General features: G+C 46.8%; 8 protein-coding genes across 8 annotated transcripts; 1 reads left to right on the top strand and 7 right to left on the bottom strand.

Moving 5' to 3' along the window:
• Positions 1-61: 61 nt before the first annotated feature.
• On the bottom strand, positions 62-2,555 carry BJ212DRAFT_718785 (aldehyde dehydrogenase). Its single transcript, XM_041343916.1, has 11 exons — positions 2,311-2,555; positions 1,976-2,265; positions 1,886-1,924; positions 1,442-1,832; positions 1,088-1,365; positions 961-1,035; positions 855-910; positions 737-796; positions 636-674; positions 510-582; positions 62-460 (listed from the first exon to the last, which is right to left on the bottom strand). Exons 1-11 carry the CDS (start codon positions 2,338-2,340, stop codon positions 358-360), a joined length of 1,434 nt encoding a protein of 477 aa, XP_041188435.1. The 5' UTR covers positions 2,341-2,555; the 3' UTR covers positions 62-357.
• A 172-nt stretch (positions 2,556-2,727) lies between these two features.
• BJ212DRAFT_1449166 (glycoside hydrolase family 38 protein) lies at positions 2,728-7,769 on the bottom strand (the record flags this gene model as incomplete). Its single annotated transcript, XM_041338656.1, has 31 exons — positions 2,728-2,773; positions 2,828-3,192; positions 3,248-3,366; positions 3,423-3,558; positions 3,618-3,742; positions 3,793-3,873; positions 3,923-3,944; positions 4,049-4,179; positions 4,242-4,318; positions 4,369-4,418; positions 4,442-4,486; positions 4,562-4,844; positions 4,894-4,912; positions 5,030-5,132; positions 5,182-5,234; positions 5,293-5,320; positions 5,373-5,394; positions 5,449-5,576; positions 5,628-5,711; positions 5,765-5,823; positions 5,879-5,960; positions 6,002-6,014; positions 6,065-6,336; positions 6,391-6,531; positions 6,585-6,841; positions 6,890-6,947; positions 6,997-7,148; positions 7,198-7,257; positions 7,311-7,377; positions 7,434-7,435; positions 7,487-7,769. The coding sequence occupies 31 exons, from the start codon at positions 7,767-7,769 to the stop codon at positions 2,728-2,730; spliced, it is 3,363 nt and encodes a 1,120-aa protein (XP_041188434.1).
• Positions 7,770-8,488: 719 nt separating this feature from the next.
• BJ212DRAFT_1485326 (GNS1/SUR4 membrane protein) lies at positions 8,489-9,684 on the top strand (the record flags this gene model as incomplete). Its single annotated transcript, XM_041340963.1, has 6 exons — positions 8,489-8,818; positions 8,877-8,967; positions 9,016-9,089; positions 9,144-9,189; positions 9,235-9,393; positions 9,443-9,684. 6 exons carry the CDS (start codon positions 8,489-8,491, stop codon positions 9,682-9,684), a joined length of 942 nt encoding a protein of 313 aa, XP_041188433.1.
• Positions 9,685-9,820: 136 nt separating this feature from the next.
• Positions 9,821-10,410, bottom strand: BJ212DRAFT_1385186 (uncharacterized protein). Its single transcript, XM_041336793.1, has one exon. The coding sequence runs from the start codon at positions 10,288-10,290 to the stop codon at positions 9,859-9,861; it is 432 nt and encodes a 143-aa protein (XP_041188432.1). The 5' UTR covers positions 10,291-10,410; the 3' UTR covers positions 9,821-9,858.
• An 8-nt stretch (positions 10,411-10,418) lies between these two features.
• On the bottom strand, positions 10,419-10,634 carry BJ212DRAFT_1385185 (uncharacterized protein; the record flags this gene model as incomplete). The annotated part of the gene is made up of 1 exon (XM_041336792.1): positions 10,419-10,634. One exon carries the CDS (start codon positions 10,632-10,634, stop codon positions 10,419-10,421), a length of 216 nt encoding a protein of 71 aa, XP_041188431.1.
• Positions 10,635-12,033: 1,399 nt separating this feature from the next.
• BJ212DRAFT_718215 (uncharacterized protein) lies at positions 12,034-13,224 on the bottom strand. Its single transcript, XM_041343913.1, has 5 exons — positions 13,085-13,224; positions 12,904-13,018; positions 12,535-12,851; positions 12,443-12,478; positions 12,034-12,387 (listed from the first exon to the last, which is right to left on the bottom strand). The coding sequence occupies exons 2-5, from the start codon at positions 13,004-13,006 to the stop codon at positions 12,184-12,186; spliced, it is 660 nt and encodes a 219-aa protein (XP_041188430.1). The 5' UTR covers positions 13,007-13,018; positions 13,085-13,224; the 3' UTR covers positions 12,034-12,183.
• BJ212DRAFT_718327 (uncharacterized protein) lies at positions 12,803-13,903 on the bottom strand. The gene is made up of 5 exons (XM_041343914.1): positions 13,781-13,903; positions 13,597-13,724; positions 13,314-13,545; positions 13,085-13,266; positions 12,803-13,034 (listed from the first exon to the last, which is right to left on the bottom strand). The coding sequence occupies exons 2-5, from the start codon at positions 13,685-13,687 to the stop codon at positions 13,009-13,011; spliced, it is 531 nt and encodes a 176-aa protein (XP_041188429.1). The 5' UTR covers positions 13,688-13,724; positions 13,781-13,903; the 3' UTR covers positions 12,803-13,008.
• Positions 13,904-14,033: 130 nt separating this feature from the next.
• BJ212DRAFT_718141 (uncharacterized protein) lies at positions 14,034-16,606 on the bottom strand. Its single transcript, XM_041343912.1, has 8 exons — positions 16,092-16,606; positions 15,907-16,037; positions 15,729-15,854; positions 15,336-15,674; positions 15,154-15,285; positions 14,788-15,101; positions 14,700-14,738; positions 14,034-14,644 (listed from the first exon to the last, which is right to left on the bottom strand). The coding sequence occupies exons 1-8, from the start codon at positions 16,229-16,231 to the stop codon at positions 14,219-14,221; spliced, it is 1,647 nt and encodes a 548-aa protein (XP_041188428.1). The 5' UTR covers positions 16,232-16,606; the 3' UTR covers positions 14,034-14,218.
• Positions 16,607-17,917: the final 1,311 nt, after the last annotated feature.

Below are 17,917 nucleotides of genomic sequence, written 5' to 3'. Positions count from 1 at the left end.
TCCGAATTGGTGCAAGTTCACTTCCAACCATGCCCACACCAATCAACGTTCTTCTTCAGAGGCTGATCGCATCACCAACATTGCTCACGTCCCGCTTCTTCAAGACACAGCATCCGACCCATCTTATTCAATCCTATTCAATTGTTTCTAGAATGATTGGCCGTGGTATCTAGGGTACGTCGCGTTGCTGTCTACAAGTGTCTACAGCATATCCTGCTCTAAAATGAACTGCGGGTACATAACAACATTCCGTTAGTATGTACAACACAAGGCGGTAATCTACGGTTCGGATCTCAATATCTTACATATGCAACGATATTTGATCATAGATAGTGCATCATGCCCGTTGACATCTTCTCACAGGCGGCTTGGCGGAATGGGCATATACACCGCAGCAGTGAGCGCTTTCACTGCCTCCTCCGAGTGAGGCGGATACCGAATCGCCAAATATGGCTCAGCCCTACCCAGATTCAGATCAGCCTTCAAAGGTAACTAGAAGTAGAACTCACTCCTTCGGCATGTCAATAGAGCTACGAAGCTGCGTGAACGTATCGTACGTATGTTTCATAACTTGGTTTCCGTCTGTCACGGGGTTTAGTATCAGTGACATTCTCCCAGGTGGAGTAAAACCTCACAGCCTGACTCGCCAACTCCCGCAAATGGTAGTTCATTCACTGGCCGATAAAAGAGGATGAGCGCCAATCCAAGCATGACGTCAATACTGCCAATAACGTACCGGAGAGATGTTGGAAGGTGTCATTGAAAACAACAGCACCGCTCTGTGTTTCCGAGACAACTTTAAATTTGATCGATGTTTTAGCATAAACCGACGTCATCGGTCAAGTGAAACATACGCTGTTGTTTCAGGCTCTCGTTGTCACTAAAAGCGTACAAAACTAGCGGATGAGATCTTTGTGCGACAAGTCAGCCGACGAGTTGGATTATGGGACAAGAGCTTACCGTGCATTAACGAAGTCGACTGCCTGGTTGAGAGAATCCACAGGCACGATGGGCAATATCGGGCCAAAGAGTTCTCTGTAAATACCATGCTATCAGAATCACATTTCGAACACAAGGCAATACTGACTCTTCTAGCAAGGAGTCGCCGTCCACAACATCCTTGACAATGGTAGGCTCAAGTCTCCTCCTCGCAGCGTCAGCGCGACCCTGAAGGACAACTTCACCCTTTGTGCGAGAAAGAAGTGAAGTGAGGCGTTTATGGTGCAAATCTGACACGATACTTCCAAACAATGGCGAATCTAGCGCACCCTTGGGGAAAAATGCGTTATAATGCTTCCGGAATGCATTGACCAGCTCGTTTTGCTTGTCCCGCTGTACGAGGACATAGTCAGGTGCCACGCAGATCTGCCAGAATTCCCGTTCAGTATGTTGTACCTTGCCACATCGGGGAGTAGCCCCAAATTGGTCAGCATCAACTTGCCTGTCCTGCATTATTGCACTTCCCCCACAAGATCCTCTTTGCGGCGAGATCGATATCGTATGCCGAGTCGATGATAACAGGACTCTTGCCACCTAATTCCAGTGTCAGTGGCGTCAGGTGCTTAGCCGCAGCACTGGCGATGATCCTAGCGACCCTGCCATTCCCCGTGTAGAAAATGTGATCCCATTGAAACTCCAGAAGCTTTGAAGTTTCAGGCACAGCACCATTGACAACACGGTACACATTTGGGTCGAAGTACTTTGGCACAATTTCCTCCAAGAGTTGTGAGAAGGTGGGGACAAGCTCAGAGGGCTTTAGTACGGCAGTGCAGCCTGCTGCAATTGCTCCAATGAGAGGTTGGAAAGTGAGAATCATAGGATAGTTCCATGGTCTGTTCAAGCGCGATGTCAGGAAGCGGAATTGAGACAGTATCTTCCGTCTCACGAGATTATCAACGCAGTGCCCCTTGGAGCCTTGTAGATCCTAGTACGTGTATGATTATCAACGACATTGATGGATCAAACGATCACTCACGTTGGCTTCCATGGCTTCTGCCAATCAGCCACGTCAGGATATTCAGTCTTGGCCCACTCTGGGAGCTGCTCTGCACTCTTCACACTTCTTTCGATGATGCAGCCTACTTCAGCCATGAGGATCTCTGTTTTTGGTTTTCCGAGGTCCTTCTTTAGGGCATCACAGATGAGCTCCCGTTCGATCTGCGCCATGCGTGCGAGCTGGTATAGTTGATGCTGACGCCACGCAATGGGACGTGTCAATCCGCTACGGAATGTCGCTCGGAGAGCATCTCTGATCTTCGCCGCCGACTGAGATCATGTAACGGTAACGACTGCTGAACAGTCCGTACTCACCTTTGGGATTGTACTGACGGGGGTTGCCATCTCTCTGTACTCAGAGTCAGTCGTGGATTAATTTAAAATCGACGTCAAGCTGACAGCCTGAAACCCGGCGTTTCGAATTCGTTCACACAAAACAGCCGCCCGACAGTAAATGATATTGTCATGTGCGTATGCATTTCCCGCCGGTCGGGCAATTTGAAATACAAGCCAAGACATGTCAGTGACCCGACGGGGAAGGGTGGTATCATGCATACTTGGTGAAATGGCAAGAAGCAAGTCCGCACTAAGTACGTCAGCTAGTCGATAATCGACACGTAATCCTACTGTTACAAACTTTCACTCAGTTGTACTGTACATACGGATAATACACTACTAAGTAGTACATACAAGAGATAGCCCGCTTCAACTCAACCAAATTCGAGTTTAAAATTACAATTCCTCATCGATAGTGACCCAGCTACTTCTCTTCGAAGATCTGTAATTTACATGTTAGACTCGCCAAACTCGGTTGATATAGAACAGAGCTCACGTCGTAGACGAGATGTCTAGAATGTCAAACTTCTCGGTTTCCAGTACCAACTTCACGGTTTTCACTTCGAAACTTCTGAATTCGAGCTTAAGCGTGCTATGCACTCCCGTCGTGGAAATCAGACCAAGTTCTCCTTTAGTGTCCTCCAGGATGTTCGTGACATACGCGCGCTTCACAGGAACGTTTTTTCCAATGTATAACTTGGCAGAACCATGCCCACCAAACGCTTCGTACATGCGCAAGATGATGGTTGTGCTGGAAGCATTTGGCTCGAAGTCGTCTTCTCCTCTCTTGATGGTCTCCAAAAAGACATTTGGTGCGCCCTCAAGCCAGAACGGGAGAGGTGGGGCGACGTGGCCCGCGTTCTGTCCAGGGACAGTTCTCACTGGGGGATATCATTAGACTTATCGGTGCAGACACGTCAGAGAACCCTAACTGACCGTGCAAGGGCGAATTATAAATAAAGGCGGCTATCGGAACGTCGGATTCGAGGAAAGAGCCTACGTGGGGCATGACTGCCCATGAGAACTCGTGCCTGCCTAAAAGAACATGTGAGAATGGATTAGCCACGAAAAGTTTGATGCCAGAGGCAAACCTTGGTCCTGCTCTGGATCAGGGGCCGTGGCCGCTCTGAGCAGGGAGATACGAAGGATGTTGCCTTCACATGAAAAGCCATACTTAGATTCCGAGAGGAAAGCGACGCCATATCCATATTCACTAAGATCTGCGAACTGGTAGCTCGTGGATAAGTCTTGAAGGAGAATGGACTGATGAAAAAGCATATGCGTACCTTGTGCCCGCAGACCTCAAATTTGGCAGCATCCACCGTCGTGTTCTTGTGCGTCGGCCGCTGAACAAAACCAAACTGTGACTCATAAGTCGCATACGTGTTGTTGATATCGAGTGGTAGTTCAACTGTAATCAAGCATTAGAACAAGGCAGCAAGAGGTGCTGTCATCACGCACATTTAAGGAACTGGTGTCTCTCACGCCAGTCGACCACGGCATCGAAATTGAAAAAAGAGCGGGAATTTCCTTTCATCGTCGCTACGCTTCCGCTGTAAGTACTCGTTTCTGCGTTTGTGGAGTTTCTTACCGGTGATAGCATCAAGGGAGATCTGTAAACAGTGATGTATTCTGTCAGCATCGGAATAGATAGACAAATCACTTGCAAATGAGCGCGATAGAAGGAATGAAAGTGTAGCAAATAGTAGATACGCACCGTAACATCAATTGTACTTTTCCCGTACTTAACCTGTGTCTGAACAGCGGCCCTAAGGGGCCCTTCAGCAATAACCCGAACTTGAGAGAACGAAAGCGGAGTAGAAGTTTCAAGGTGGTGGATTTCCACATCTGCAACACCCAAGGCAAAGTTACATCCGGTCCGTGATCAGCAACTTGATAAAACAACGGACCCCAGGCATCCCAGTAATTTGGACGATCTTCGAAAATAACCAATCCACCGGAGCTTCCTTTGGGAATAAGCTCACGACTCAAGAGTAGAATTAGTAGGTTACGACGGCGAAGAAGGACGCAACTAACCCAAGCTTCACGTCAATCAGGCTGGTGATTCGTCCCCCTGAGATGGTAAGCTGGACATTGGCGTTCTGAGGACGAAGTGGTCCGTTCCATTGGTAAACACTATAAGGACATTCAGTATCTATACTGAGGTCCTGAAGACATCAGACGCACCAGATGCAGGCATAGAAAACATGCCCACAGGTTGTGACATGACCTTGTTTCCCACCGAGTGCATTAGAGCATATCCGTGCTTGCCATCTGCGGACGTTTGAATAACTTGCGCTTTCATGCGAGCAGCATCTCTGGATAAAGGAACCTTGATAACATCGTGGCGTGCAAATGACGTAGCATTAAACGCAACCAGTGTTTCCGTTGTCGAGTTTGACAGGAGGGGTGACGATCGTGGGAGGAGAACACTGAATGCATCCTCGAGAAGACCAGTGCATACTTCGCGAACTTCGGCGTATAACTTATCTGCGTCATCATAGACCATACCGCTACAGAACCAAATCAAACTCCAGCTAGGCATGGAGAACTGCAACTCACATTGCAGATCCAGGCAAGACTGAAATGTACGTTTTAGACATCATGGAAGTGCCAAAACCCCAAAAGCTTACCATCATGGACTGCCAAAAGATGAGGACAGGTGCCAATTAGTGCAGTATAGATACAGAGCACTTACACTGATTGAGTAACACTTTCTCCCAACAATCATCAATAGCCCGCTTCGGATATACATACGAATGTCTCTCGGGCTTGAGGAGCGAAGTTAGGGTAGCTACGCGCTGGGATAATTTAGGATATGACGTTAACCGTAGATTAGGCAAAACCAACCTCCACGTCCCTCAGAAGTATCTCGCACTTCCTGTTACCTTTCTTGATGGAACCTAACAAACACGAGATCAGTATTGATGGTGAGCGCGACAGTTAATGATAAACGCTTACCATGCGAGGTATAGGTCCCCCTATGGAACTGTCTCTGGTCTTCAGAACTAGAGTCTGCCCGAGCTGCTGCACACACTCACTTCAAGGTACAATTCCCCTTTCCTTTACACCGTTGTATGTCAGGAAAAAGTAATGAGAATGGGAGGCTTGACTGACCAAACTGGCAGTGTTTTGCCCTGCTTAGAATCTTCCTCAATGTCCTCGAAAAACTCCTCCACGGAACTTCCCATACTGACGGATGGAAGTTCTCTGTGTTCATTAGTAGTCGCGCGAATGCGACGGAGCTGTTAAGTATCATTAGGCTAGACTCAAAAGCCTGAAACCAATACTCGTACATTCTCTAGCATCTTGGGCAATGCTCCTCCTCCTCCATCTCCATTTCCAAAGACCAGAAGGGCACTAGCGCTTGACTCAAGGTTCTAAACGACAGTGAGCGGAAAAGAACACCCGTGGCAAATCGTGTCGCCAATACCTTATGATTTGTGATCCCCTTGTTGACGTCACCGACTGTTGCTTGTGCAGTGTAAGTATCTGCGCGAGTGAACCAGTTAGCATTGGTAGGACTGCTAACCGAACACAACATTACCGACGGGTGTCATATGACAAAGTACTTGTGAGCCATCGATGCCAACCCAATTGAAGGTGGAATGCGGGAACACATTTCTTTCCTTATCATCAGTAAACTGAGCCAACAACCCCGAAACTACACCAACATGTTATTCCTGCCGCGAACTGTAAGATGGTTGCAAACTAGGCTCATATATTGGCATACCAGCTCAACTTCTGTGTGAAGAAGTACTTCATGCCTGCATCCCTGATCAGCTGCGGATAGGCCGCAGTGAGCCCGAAAGAGTCCGGGAGCCAAGCAGTCTCACAACGCTTTCCAAAACGTGATTCGAAGTAGCGTTGACCGTATAGGAATTGCCGGACGAGGGCTTCACCTGAGGGCATATTTCCGTCGTTCTCAACCCACGAACCACCAGTGAGATGGAATTGGCCAGACGCCACTTTCTTCTTGATACGTTCAAAAAGCGTAGGATATTGCTATGAAGAATGGATATATGAGTAAATGAATTAAGAGGAGGCAGTCAAGCGCACCTCCTCAAGCCATTTGAATTGTTGGGCTTGAGAACAGACAAATCTATGTTCTGGGTAGCGTTCCATCAAATCGATCTGGGTGGACCAGGACCTCGCCGTCTTCTGCTGAGTGACCGAATAAGGCCACAACCATGCTGTATCCTGTTGAAGCGCAACATATTAGACATGACCTGCGCCCGCAAATAATAACTGACGATATGGCAGTATGAAATCCCGACAATCTGGGCCTTTCGAGGGCCTTCGTTGTATATCTTGTCGCCTTTTGCATGCCAGCCTTTTCCGAATACGTCCTCAGCAATTCCACGCATACATTTTACGTTCTCAGGGTCTCCAGATTTAAATGCATTCATAATTTTATTAGCTGTGACGAGTGCCTTGTTTTGAAGGGCAGTGTTGCCAGGGACAGTGTCCACGATCTCGCGAAGAGTGGTGAAGTCCCACATCAGATGCCCTGCAGCAAGTTTCAGCCGAGTACGCAGTGGAATGTGCAACGACGTACAAGCATCTTGGTTTGGGACAACTAAGTCTGCGGATGCAAGCTGAAAATACCTGTTCATCTACATGGAAATGAATATCTGCATTGCACTGAAAAGATAACAAGTTTACATCTGGAGGCGCGATGGTGTCGCCATCCCATGGCACGCCAAACATGCCGTTGCAGCTGGACTCGACGACCACAGAATAGTGGCCGTTACGAACAGCTTGAGGCGGAATGATATATTCAACTCTGCGCTCTCCAACGTATCCACCAGTAATTCCTGGATAGCGGTATTCATTTTGGATTGCCAAAAAGGTTGTAAAATATACCTTGGAGCGGGACACCATCCGTGGAGAATATCATAGCTTCGCAGCCAGGATCAAACTCAACTGAGGGGGGCATACTTGAGCATTTATTCACTGGTTCAAAACCCTTGCCTTACATTGTACACGCTCATACTGTTGCCAATAGGAAGGAATCTTGAGAGTGACCTTCCACCAGTGGTTTGTCTGCAAACAAATATATGCACGTGAGAAGCAGAAAAGATTACATAGTATTGCCATACCCCTGCAAAGAGAAAGTGTATCAGAAATAATGCTGAATATGAAAGCGACTTACAAGATGGCCCAAATGAATCACCCTTCTTTGCTGGTTTGAACTCTTGTTTCATTGCCTCTCGAAATGAGGGCTTTGTAAGGCCTGGTGCGCTCCAAACTTGGAGATCTACGTGATGCGAACCATCGATGCGATGAGTATAGAGAACAGAAGACAGGTTGACATCTTGGAAGTGACCCCCAAGGAAAGTGGACAGTCGGTTTTGAGTCAAACCCTTGATCCATTTCGCCCCGGATCCATGGTTAAGTTCAGGGTAGTGCTTCTGGTTTTGACTGTGTGAGCACATCGTTGACTGCAACTGTTAGGACTGGTATGTAGTCCTTCAAATACCATATGCCTGGGACTGAATGAACGTGGGATCTATGTATGCAGGTGGCTCAAGCGGGTATAAATAATATTGTCACACGACCTGCGGACCGATTTGACACTACTGTGAAATTGGACGGTCGTCGAACCCTGTTGGCCTCTTCCATTAACAAAATTAATACTGAGCTCAGTCACTGACTGCAAGACACGTATATAGACTGGCTGAAAGCTTTGAGGCTAAGTTGATGACGCAGTTTCATTACAGAGTCAGTGCGGCAAAGGTTTTTGAAACTGCCCGAACGCCGTCTATCCAGATTCTAGGTGAAGTCTTCGCTCCTTCATTTTTCTAGACGGATATTTTCCTACACTTATTATTCAGAAGAGGTCGCAACTCGTTTGGCAAGCTGGAGTATTGGAAGAGATGCTGTTACACTCAGTCGACCGATGTAACACCGCGTGAGGTCATAAGCACTTTGTAAGCACTGACTGATACTTACTAAAGTCTATGATGGATGTCGGCAGTTAGAACATGGAAAATCCCGAGACTACACTGACCACAGCTGCGGGTGTAACATGATCAAGTTAAATTCGTGTCTTGACTCTTGACCTGAACTATAGGTATTAACAACAGATCTTCAATATTATTTAGTATCCACCGTTTGTAGTTCCCTCCCCTTTCAACCTGTATCACCTCCTTAAATGACCCCTTTATCTGACCTCCTACTTTCGATAGTGCCGGTGGACTCTATCCCCGCTCATCTCAAATCGTACATTCCAGGCGTCTCACCCTTCTCTACCTGGCCAGTGGTAGCAGCCGTCATCACCTCCTATCTCGGTTTCATCTTTACGGCACGCGAGTTCGTGAAAGATCTACCTTCACTCAAACTACAGACGCTCTTCAAATTTCATAATGCATTGCTCAGCGCCGGCAGTCTTGTTCTCCTGTTATTGATCATGGAAGAGGTGGCTTCGGTATGGATGAACGTTGGTCATTACGACTCGGTGTGCGCACCATCATCCTGGACTGATGTAAGTGACCTACTAGTGAGCAGTTCCAGCTACACTCACAATGCAGATGCGGTGATAGCGACTAGAGTTCTACTACATGGTCAATTACTACTTCAAGTACTATGAGTTCCTCGACACGTTATTTTTGGTCTTGAAGAAGAAGCCTCTTAGTACGTCATCTAATATCCTTTGCAAACAACTGTAGATCATACCGGCAGCCTTTTTGCACGTCTTTCATCATGCCTCAACTGCATTACTGGCTTTCGTTCAGTTGAACGGCAAATTGAGCCCAGTGATTTGGATTCTGTACTTCAATATTGCCACCTACTCATGCCTCATAATTTAGTCTTGGACCGTTATCTCCATCAATCTTTTGGTCCACGTTGTGATGTGTAAGTGATATGGGGCTTTTAGAAACGATACTGAAATTTGCGCAGACTATTACTACTACGCAAGTGCAGGAGGCGCAAAATTCTGGGTAACTACACATACCTCTGACAAACTTTCGCTTACTATCACAACACAGTGGAAGAAATACCTCACGATCATGCAAATTATCCAATTCATCATCGACCTCTTCGTATTTTATTTCGGTCGTACGTGCCCCAATTTCTCATGAGTTCCCTGTGCTCAGTTTGTGCTCAGTGTACCAGCACTACGTCCATAAGTATTTTCCCGCATTTCCGCACTTTGGTGATTGCTCTGGCAGCGAGCCAGCAGCGCTCTTTGGTTGCGCTCTTCTCACAAGTTATTTGTTGCTCTTCCTCGATTTTTATATGTACACATACATCAAAGCACCTTTCTCTAAGGCGAAAGCAAACGGAACTAGTCAGACCATGGTTCCAAATAGAAATAGCCATACGTATGCACCCCGTCCCTCTACCTGATGGTATACCGCTAGAGCGATACTGATGAATTGATAACAGAACAAAGTAGCCTTCATGGTCAAATAGAACATTACATCTAACATGGTAGCATATAATCGTCTCCACAGAGCACTAATCCCTGCAATATGACACAAGAAACAAGAAGTATGAACAGAGCGCTCAGTAAGTATATTATCAATAAATCCCGGGAATCAATCGGTATTTCACCCTCTTCGCCCAATCCATCCATTCGTCTCCCATAACACGCTGGAGCATCTTGTCCTCTACAGCAGGCCGTTGAATGACAGCCCCGACAAATGCTGTGAGCAAAAAGAAGCAGGAACCTGCTACCACTTTCACGACAGGCATATGTAGAATCCCACACTCTCTCATCCACGACCCCTTGCTCACATACACGGCAATGATCCCGACATATTGGAGAAGGTAGCCTGTGTAACTTGGGTGGCGGACGATTGAATACGGCCCACTTGTAACAAGCCGGTGTTCTTTTCTGATACTGAGTGGGAAGCTCCATTGCTTTCCCAATGTTGACGAACAATAAAGTCTGAACAAGCCGCCAGTTGTGACAGCAAGACTGCCGGCAAGGAATACTGGTGTTATAGGCATGGGGTGAAGAGCATGCAAAAAATGCACAACTCTAGCTCCATACTCTGGAACTTGTGAGGGATCCACATGGGTGACGAGGATGCTTGCTACTTCAGCAAACGATGCTGCCCATATGCTGCCCTGTCAAATTATCCAGCAATAAACCAGACGCCCACAGGTGTATAGGAGTAACACACCTTTAAGAAATCTAAACCATGGAGTTCGAGGACCCGTCTGATGAAGAATTCCAAGGAGGTGGAAGGTACTACTTTCTCTTCTTTTGATGGTGGCTGAGAAGGAGAAGTGAACGAACAATGTATGCCGATGGCCGAAGCCATGATGAAAGGGATCTTCACCAAACTCATGATGTATTACTGACATCCGTTTGGAGTGCCATGAGCTACATTAAATACCTGATCATCCAACATATCACAGGCTCGAAGCTAGTGTCCCTTGAGACAGCCCTTTATAGACGAAGGAAGATGGTCATTCCTTTTCGCACCAAGTTTATTAGGCCACGGTAATCTTTTGCGGGTGGAAACCCCTTCCGAGATCCGTAAATCGGCACATAGGTGTTGACATGTTGACAGACAGACACATGTTACCAAATCTCAGAGAATCTTACGCTTCGAGTTCTTTTCACTTTTCCATGCCCTTATCAACCACATGTCGTCTCTAGTATCGTTGTCACTGGTAGCATCTTGCCTTCTCCTATGTCTTGATGTTTGATACTTGACAAAGTCCTCGTTATCGTTCTGCGTCAAGAGGTATGTCACTATTATCAAGTTGCTCGTACTCGGTCTCACTAGCATGTACAGCTAGACTTTCTTAGTATTCACAGTGGATCTGTCAAACCTATTTCAGCGCATTCCTAGGGTTCAAAATAACTAGTACCATGACAGGTGTCTTGAACAGCTGACCCAAGTGTAGCGAAGCACTGACAGAATGTTACTGACAGTCAAGCGACAGTTTCCACCGGTTCCGGATGCAATTACTCACCATGTAAGTAGGAAGCCATAAAAAGTACCCTCGCAAGCTCCACATCTGATGAAAGGCCAGCGGCCGCCGGCCTACAATGCAGCCAAAATCAGAATGCATATACGTTTCTTGGAGCGTTATGCATTTATGATTGACACTAGCTTTGCCTTGTGTGTTCAGGTAACTTGCAGTGAGGGATAGATCAATCAGCGCTAGCGCTAAGATTCAATTGTCTATTTGGTGCGTCCACTGGTAGTGCCGAATCATTGACGAGTCCGACGGTCGATATCGATGGAGTAATTGAGATTATCAAACAGACCTGTTTTGCGCGAACTTGGTGTGAGCATGCAGCTTGCCAGTATGCGGGGTCAGTATGACTCACTGTGGCACTCTGCATACTTATGCCAATCATGTATGCATGATGTGATCCATCGTTACATATTTACATTCCTTGAATTCGCTTCCATTAGTGAAAGTGCACAGAAGCCAACCTTTCCGATCCGGGGGTTACAAAGTGATGCAAGATCTGAAAGTTTTGCCTGGATTCACGCATCTGCAAAACATTGGTGTCGCCCCGAGAGGCCCATTTACCATGTCGCCAAGATACAAGGATCAAGAATGACAAGCACCGCTTGAAGCACGACCATGCTGTCCAGTTCGAGTGACCATACGGTGCGTCGAGGCTCGAAAATTACATTTCCCTCCCTACATAAGTACATTAGACAGGCATAAGAATGGGTGTACGAGCAAAAAAAAGACAGCTGCCATAGCGCGATGGTACCTAAAATCATACGAGATTCTCCTTCGACGACACCAAATCTGGTTGGTCAGCTATCACAAACTTCTTCTTCACACCATCGTTGTTCTTGGACTCCTCCAACTGCACCTTCACGCCTTCGTTGGTGATAATCCCCTCCTTGTAGAAATCTTCGAGTGTCAGACTCCCGGCAGCGGATGCCATAATGAGAGGATGATGATGATGGTGATGGTGATGGGAAGGATAGCGAGAAGATATGTCGCCGATCGCCGATTCCAACCTATCGTCGATATGTACATTGTCCCATTGACTGGGGAGATGAGGTCATCCGGGATAATATTATCGGTGAAGCTGCCCACGACCATAAACCCAGAGCGAAGGTACTGCCAAGCGATGCTAAGTCAATTTGGATTGGGCCTGAGGGATCAGAACTCTCACTGTGGCAGAAAACTCAACAACGCCACGCCAATACTCCTCCTAAGAAAGGCATAAACTTGAGGCGGGCAAAGACCTTGCAACATGAAACTCACCAGCTCTTTGTAAACCTGCATCTGATTTCCAAGATTGTCGTCGATAGATGTGTTAGTTGTTGATGAATAGATGGAGTACAGAGTATCTCCGATCGCGCTGCTCATAAGCCCCTGCGAGTTGATCGACTGAAACTTGGCCATTCCAGCAATGAATGACAGTAGCTTAACATTTTCTGGCCCGAAAGGGGTGAATGAAATGACCTCAGAGGAAATTAGGTCATTGGAATAATTTGCGCGGACTGTGGTCAACAGTGGGGTCACTTCGCACACGCTTGCGTCAAGGAACCTATACTTGTAGAATCCTTGTGAAATAATCACTATAGAAACAGAATCGGACAATGGCTACAAACACATATTTCAATGGCTCACTGAAGCTTGTAAAAGTTTGATTGAAATTCGCAGGCCCCGGGCAAACAACGGAAGGAAGGAAGCCACTCCCCGACAGGCTCGCATTTCCACTTGCATCTACCATGGTCACATATTCCTGCGTTGTGGCGTATCTAGGAGCTGACAGTAAATTCGAGGCAAGGTATATGCAGTTGGAACTCACTGGCACCGCAATTTGCAGTTATATTCCACAGGCGAAGACCAGTGATGGAGTTGTTCGGAGCAGCTGCGTTGGCATAGATGACATATGAGTTGTTCGTGTCCCAAAGGTATTGCGTTTGACTCGAGTTAATGGCCCGGCAGCTGACGTTGGCTGTCAACCCTTGTTGCGACATGGAATAGTTCCTACTGAAGCCTTGAGGAATATGCACGCTGGTATGTTTTTCCGGTACCTGTCCTGCGCGACGCATGCCACAGGTGGCAAGAGGAATTCGGCGAAGGTGCAAGGGAGGGGGGTATAATGATAGATGTTTGTCAAGCTCGTTAGGATGATGACATGATAGATGTCGGCGGAGCTTGCTGCCGCTGGATCCAGGGATGATGGGAGAAGAAGTGTATATATAGGAATGTATCGGGGGCCTGTGAATGCCGAGACAGTGTTCGAACTTTTGGTTAGAGGCAATTCTGGCAATCGAGCTAGCTCAGAGTCATAATAGGGTGCTAGTACAAACTCACCGTTAGGACTTTTTTCCAAGCCAATTGATGGGACCGAGCTAGCTCGGAGTTGTAATAGAGTGCTCGATACTCGGCGATGTCGATGAATCATGATTTGCCAACGAGAAAGACGGCAGGAGCGTCGGACACTGGACAACGTGGAGGATTGGTGAGTAGAGTATGGGTAATAATAATATTAGCTTACCATAAGTTAATGTTCTGAGTATTGCAGATGCTCACTATGAGGCGCTGGTCTGGTCGATTCAGTTTTCAAATAATTGAAGAATGTTGTTTGCGCTTGATACTTCCTCAGTGACTGTGAAGTTGATTCAAGTTGGCTTAGACTACACAAAAGTCATCACCAGAAATTCATCCAAGGTAACCTTCCGTGCGGATGCATGAACATGTGTTTAGCAAGACGACAGCCTCCAGTTTGGCTAAAGACTTCGTCAACTCACATGTTACTATCTAGATTTTGTCGCCAAAATCTAAAATAAATTTACCTGCTCATGATAGTTCGACATCATGCACTACAAATGTCAAATAAGACCAAGCAAAAACCGGAGATACCCTAAACACCGGAGATACCACCGCCGGTTCGGACACAAACCTCTTTCTGGAGGGTTTTACACCAGGTTCGGACTCATACAAGCTCACCATCGCAACTTCGTTTTCCTTGATCCCATTCCTGCTGAAATCTTCGAGTACGAGATCCCCAGGCAGCGCATGCCATAATGAGATGAAGAGTGTTTGATACGTCGAAGTGGGCCCTGCGGTGACTCCTGCAGTGTCCCGCAAATTCTTGAAGCTTGGCACGCTCTTGATCCTCTTTCAGACGGTCTTCATGCTCTTTCCAGGCCTCCAGAATACTGTACGACGCGCAGGTTAAAGTGAGGATGGTGATAATGGTGAGCGGAAGTGTAGCGAGCAGATATGTCGGCGAAGTTTTAGCCCAGCGAGCCCAGCCTATCGTCGATATGAACATGGTCCCATTAACTTGAGAAGAGAGGTTGTTCGGGATCTCATTATTTGGGAAGCTACCTGTGGCCATAAACGCGGAGCGAATGAACTGTGAAGTGATGATAGGTCAATTTGAACCATGTGGAACGGATCGGTGACCTCACCGTAGCGGAAAATTCAACAACACCACGCCAGTAATCTTCCTAAGAATGTCATAAGAGGTGGATCAAGATTGTAGGATGTGAAACTGACGAGCTCAAGGTAAACCAGTGTGTCATTGAGATTGTTGTTGATGGATCCGGTAGTGGTCGAGGAATAAACGGAGTACAATGTATCCCCAATTGTGCTGCTCGTAAGCCCCTGCGAGTTGATCGACTGAAACCTGGCAACTGAAGCGATAAATGACAGTAGCTCGCCATTTTCTGGCTGGAAAGGAGTGGATGAGATGATCTGGGAAGAAATTTCTTCATTCGAATAATCGGCGCGGACTGTAGTCAATAGGGGAACCACATCGCACACGCTTGCTTTAAGGAACCAATACTTGTAAAACCCTTGTGTAAAAATGGCTACAGGAATAGATTTAGTCAAGGACTCCAAACGCATATTTCAATGGCTCACTGAAGTTGGTATAAGTTTGATTCACATTCATTGGTTCTGGGCACACAACTGATGGAAGAAAGCCACTCCCTGATGAGCTCGCATTTCCATTTGCATCGACCATGGTCACATATTGGTACGTTGTCAGCGTGTCTAGAAACTGTCAGTGAACATGAGAAGAGATATCCAAAATCCAAACTTACTGGTACCACAGTTTGCACTGATATTCCACAAGCGGAGACCGGTGATGGAGTTGTCCGAAGCAGCTGCATTGGCATAGATGACGTAGGAATTGTTAGTGTCCCAAATGTACTGCGTTTGACTCGAGTCAATGGCCCGGCAGCTGACGTCGGCTGTCAACCCTTGTTGCCACATGGAATAGTTCCTGTTGAAGCCTTGAGGAATATACATGCTGAGGTGTGATCCAGGTACGGCTCCTGTGTTAACCGTAACATTTCCGCCAGAAAACCCAAGACGAGTACCATTGGCACCCGGAACTCCATCCGAGCCGGAATAATCCTCGATGGTGGGCACAATCCCCTCTAGTTGCACAGTATCGTAAAATAGTTCAGAGTGAACTTAAGGGCTGGACGTACTAGTGGATATGTTATATTTTGCGCCATTGAAATTGAATGTCCCAGGAAGACCAAAGGTAAATCCCGCAGCAGCAACTCCACTGAGCATTGCACCAACGTCGAGGATTTCGAAAGCATTGTCCTGGACTTAATTATTTCACTTGTCAAGCTATTCGTCAACTCGAGTAGAAATACATACTGTCAGTGAGACCATTTGCTAGGAATTCTTGGCGAAGCAAGGCGGCAAACGCGCTTCCAGTTATGTCAAGTTCGGATCCATTCAATTGTACTGGCCACATGAAGTAGGTCGGTGTCAAGAGAGTTGTCCACCTTTGACCCCATTCAAATAAGAAGATCTCGACAGTGCTTCCAGAGAAGACGCACCCGGCCGTTAAGAGCTTCAGCATCCCGAAGATGAACAGCGTCAAGATGGTCAAGCCTATATATCGGTGTTTCAGAATATGAGAGCCCTGTGCCAAAGCGACACCAGTGCTCAGATGAATTAGAGAAATGGGCTTCCACATTCGATGTCTTAGTGCCTCTTTGACTGAGAGCGTGAAAAGACTAGCGGAAAAAATCACGTCTTACTGAATGATCAGTCTGAGAGAGCAAAAGGTAGACAGACGTAGCAGCGGTGACCGATAGTACAGTTGCTATAAATGTGACGACCATTGTTAACTCTCCAGGATGGTTCTTCATCAACTCGCAGACTGAATCGGATGGAGCAAGGTACTCAAGGTAGGCAACCGCACCAAGGAATCCATATCCAAATGTCAGGATGACGATCTGGATACTGATGATAACTGTGAAGCGTACAAAGTTGGGGGGAACCTGAAACATCGCAGGATGAGGCGTAGACGCAGAATCTATGCTGCCATTCGGATAGAAATATAATATACTTGACTTATATACTTGACGGAGCACGAACCTTGCTGCATACACGCCACTGACGCAGCCTGGACTGCAGGAGCATCCGAGCGGAACCTATGACTGTTGCATGCGCGAGATGCACGCAATGAAGATGATCAGCAACGCAGCGGCTATACCAACATGTCAAGTAGATTCAGATACATCGCATCCTTTAAATTTTGATTCGCTCTAGACAAGTCCTCGGGAACTTGAAGGCGAGCTTGGTGTCAAAGACATACTGGAAATGTATGAGATCCAACGTTTCTCTGTGACTGTGTTAAAGGTTCAGGTTCAGAGATGGTAGCAACATACGTATACATTGACTTGCTTGCCCAGTTTGCTTTTGCTAACCTGAAGAAATTTACTTTCAGTGCTATAGATACTTCGAAGAAGCTCACTGGGGCATCACCGGGAGAAATACGCTTAATTTCCAATACTCGTAACAAATCGCACCTCAGCACGCGGTGACTCTAGAGCATCCTTCGAGCTTCGAGGGGAAGGAGAGGGTATACGAGTTGAACGGACTTTAATGTATTGGAGGGCCGCCGCCGCATGCGGCATGTCATAGAGTCTGACTCGGGTGGCTGCGGTTTGATCTAAGTTAGGCCACTTTCCCACAGTATGTGTCTATGGAAACTTAAGTGGTTAAGCTTTGAGTGCTACAGCTACACACACTTCATTACCGTTCAGGTTAGAACATGAAGATCGCATTAACTGAAAGAGAGCCCGATGGAAACCACCCTATGGGACCACGAGACGATAGATCCGAGTATAACAACTCAATGAATTGGCGCAGACGCTATTATCTCCGGTTACGTTCCAGGCGTTTGGATTAACCCATTACGCGTCCTCGCTATATGATGTTGTTGTGTTATCCATGTAATTCCTGCGTTAGTATCTGCAAGGTATTAGGGTGCGGGTTCGGTACTGGCATTTATATACCGTGGTGCGGTTCCGGCGTTGCAGTCCAAGCGACCCGAGATGACAGATCCGAGATGGCCTGTGCGAGGGGAGACTGGGATGTTAGTTAGAAATCATTGCATTTATCTTAAAATGTCTAATGGCTCATAGTGTACTTGTCATGTCACCGCATTTGGCACCATGGTAGGCTGCAGTTAGAATTCACTCTTGAGCTTTCATATACCGGATCTCAATTTCTTCATTCCTCTTCAAGCCATTGATACGCGGCGCTCAAGAGTCATCAGTAAAATACCACATTCCTTCAATTAAGTTAATCATGACTTATTTTACTTGGCTTGGCGCCCAAGTTCATCAACAGTGATTATATCTCAATGCAATCA

This window comes from Suillus subaureus (genome assembly GCF_016647635.1).
Source record: "Suillus subaureus strain MN1 chromosome Unknown BJ212scaffold_40, whole genome shotgun sequence".
Lineage (NCBI taxonomy): Eukaryota > Fungi > Basidiomycota > Agaricomycetes > Boletales > Suillaceae > Suillus > Suillus subaureus.
Note: the sequence above shows the minus strand (reverse complement) of the source record. Positions and strands in the feature narration are given on the sequence as shown.

What these genes read in the sequence shown, in the direction of transcription:
- BJ212DRAFT_718785 (XM_041343916.1), bottom strand. Translation starts at nt 2,340, where the DNA reads ATGGCAACCCCCGTCAGTACAATCCCAAAG. An exon ending in GGCACTGCGTTGATAATCTC is followed by an intron (nt 1,833 to 1,885) that starts GTGAGACGGAAG and finishes GCGCTTGAACAG; the next exon opens with ACCATGGAACTATCCTATGA. An exon ending in GTCGACTTCGTTAATGCACG is followed by an intron (nt 911 to 960) that starts GTAAGCTCTTGT and finishes TGTCGCACAAAG; the next exon opens with ATCTCATCCGCTAGTTTTGT.
- BJ212DRAFT_718215 (XM_041343913.1), bottom strand. Translation starts at nt 13,006, where the DNA reads ATGGTAGATGCAAGTGGAAATGCGAGCCTGTCGGGGAGTGGCTTCCTT. An exon ending in TCAAACTTTTACAAGCTTCA is followed by an intron (nt 12,852 to 12,903) that starts GTGAGCCATTGA and finishes CTGTTTCTATAG; the next exon opens with TGATTATTTCACAAGGATTC. An exon ending in TTGTTGAGTTTTCTGCCACA is followed by an intron (nt 12,388 to 12,442) that starts GTGAGAGTTCTG and finishes ATCGCTTGGCAG; the next exon opens with TACCTTCGCTCTGGGTTTAT.
- BJ212DRAFT_1385186 (XM_041336793.1), bottom strand. Translation starts at nt 10,290, where the DNA reads ATGCCTATAACACCAGTATTCCTTGCCGGCAGTCTTGCTGTCACAACT.
- BJ212DRAFT_718327 (XM_041343914.1), bottom strand. Translation starts at nt 13,687, where the DNA reads ATGATTCATCGACATCGCCGAGTATCGAGCACTCTATTACAACTCCGA. An exon ending in CTTGGAAAAAAGTCCTAACG is followed by an intron (nt 13,546 to 13,596) that starts GTGAGTTTGTAC and finishes CTCGATTGCCAG; the next exon opens with AATTGCCTCTAACCAAAAGT. An exon ending in AACTGCAAATTGCGGTGCCA is followed by an intron (nt 13,035 to 13,084) that starts GTGAGTTCCAAC and finishes GTCAGCTCCTAG; the next exon opens with ATACGCCACAACGCAGGAAT.
- BJ212DRAFT_718141 (XM_041343912.1), bottom strand. Translation starts at nt 16,231, where the DNA reads ATGTGGAAGCCCATTTCTCTAATTCATCTGAGCACTGGTGTCGCTTTG. An exon ending in AGCAAATGGTCTCACTGACA is followed by an intron (nt 15,855 to 15,906) that starts GTATGTATTTCT and finishes GAAATAATTAAG; the next exon opens with TCCAGGACAATGCTTTCGAA. An exon ending in TCAAACTTATACCAACTTCA is followed by an intron (nt 15,102 to 15,153) that starts GTGAGCCATTGA and finishes CTATTCCTGTAG; the next exon opens with CCATTTTTACACAAGGGTTT.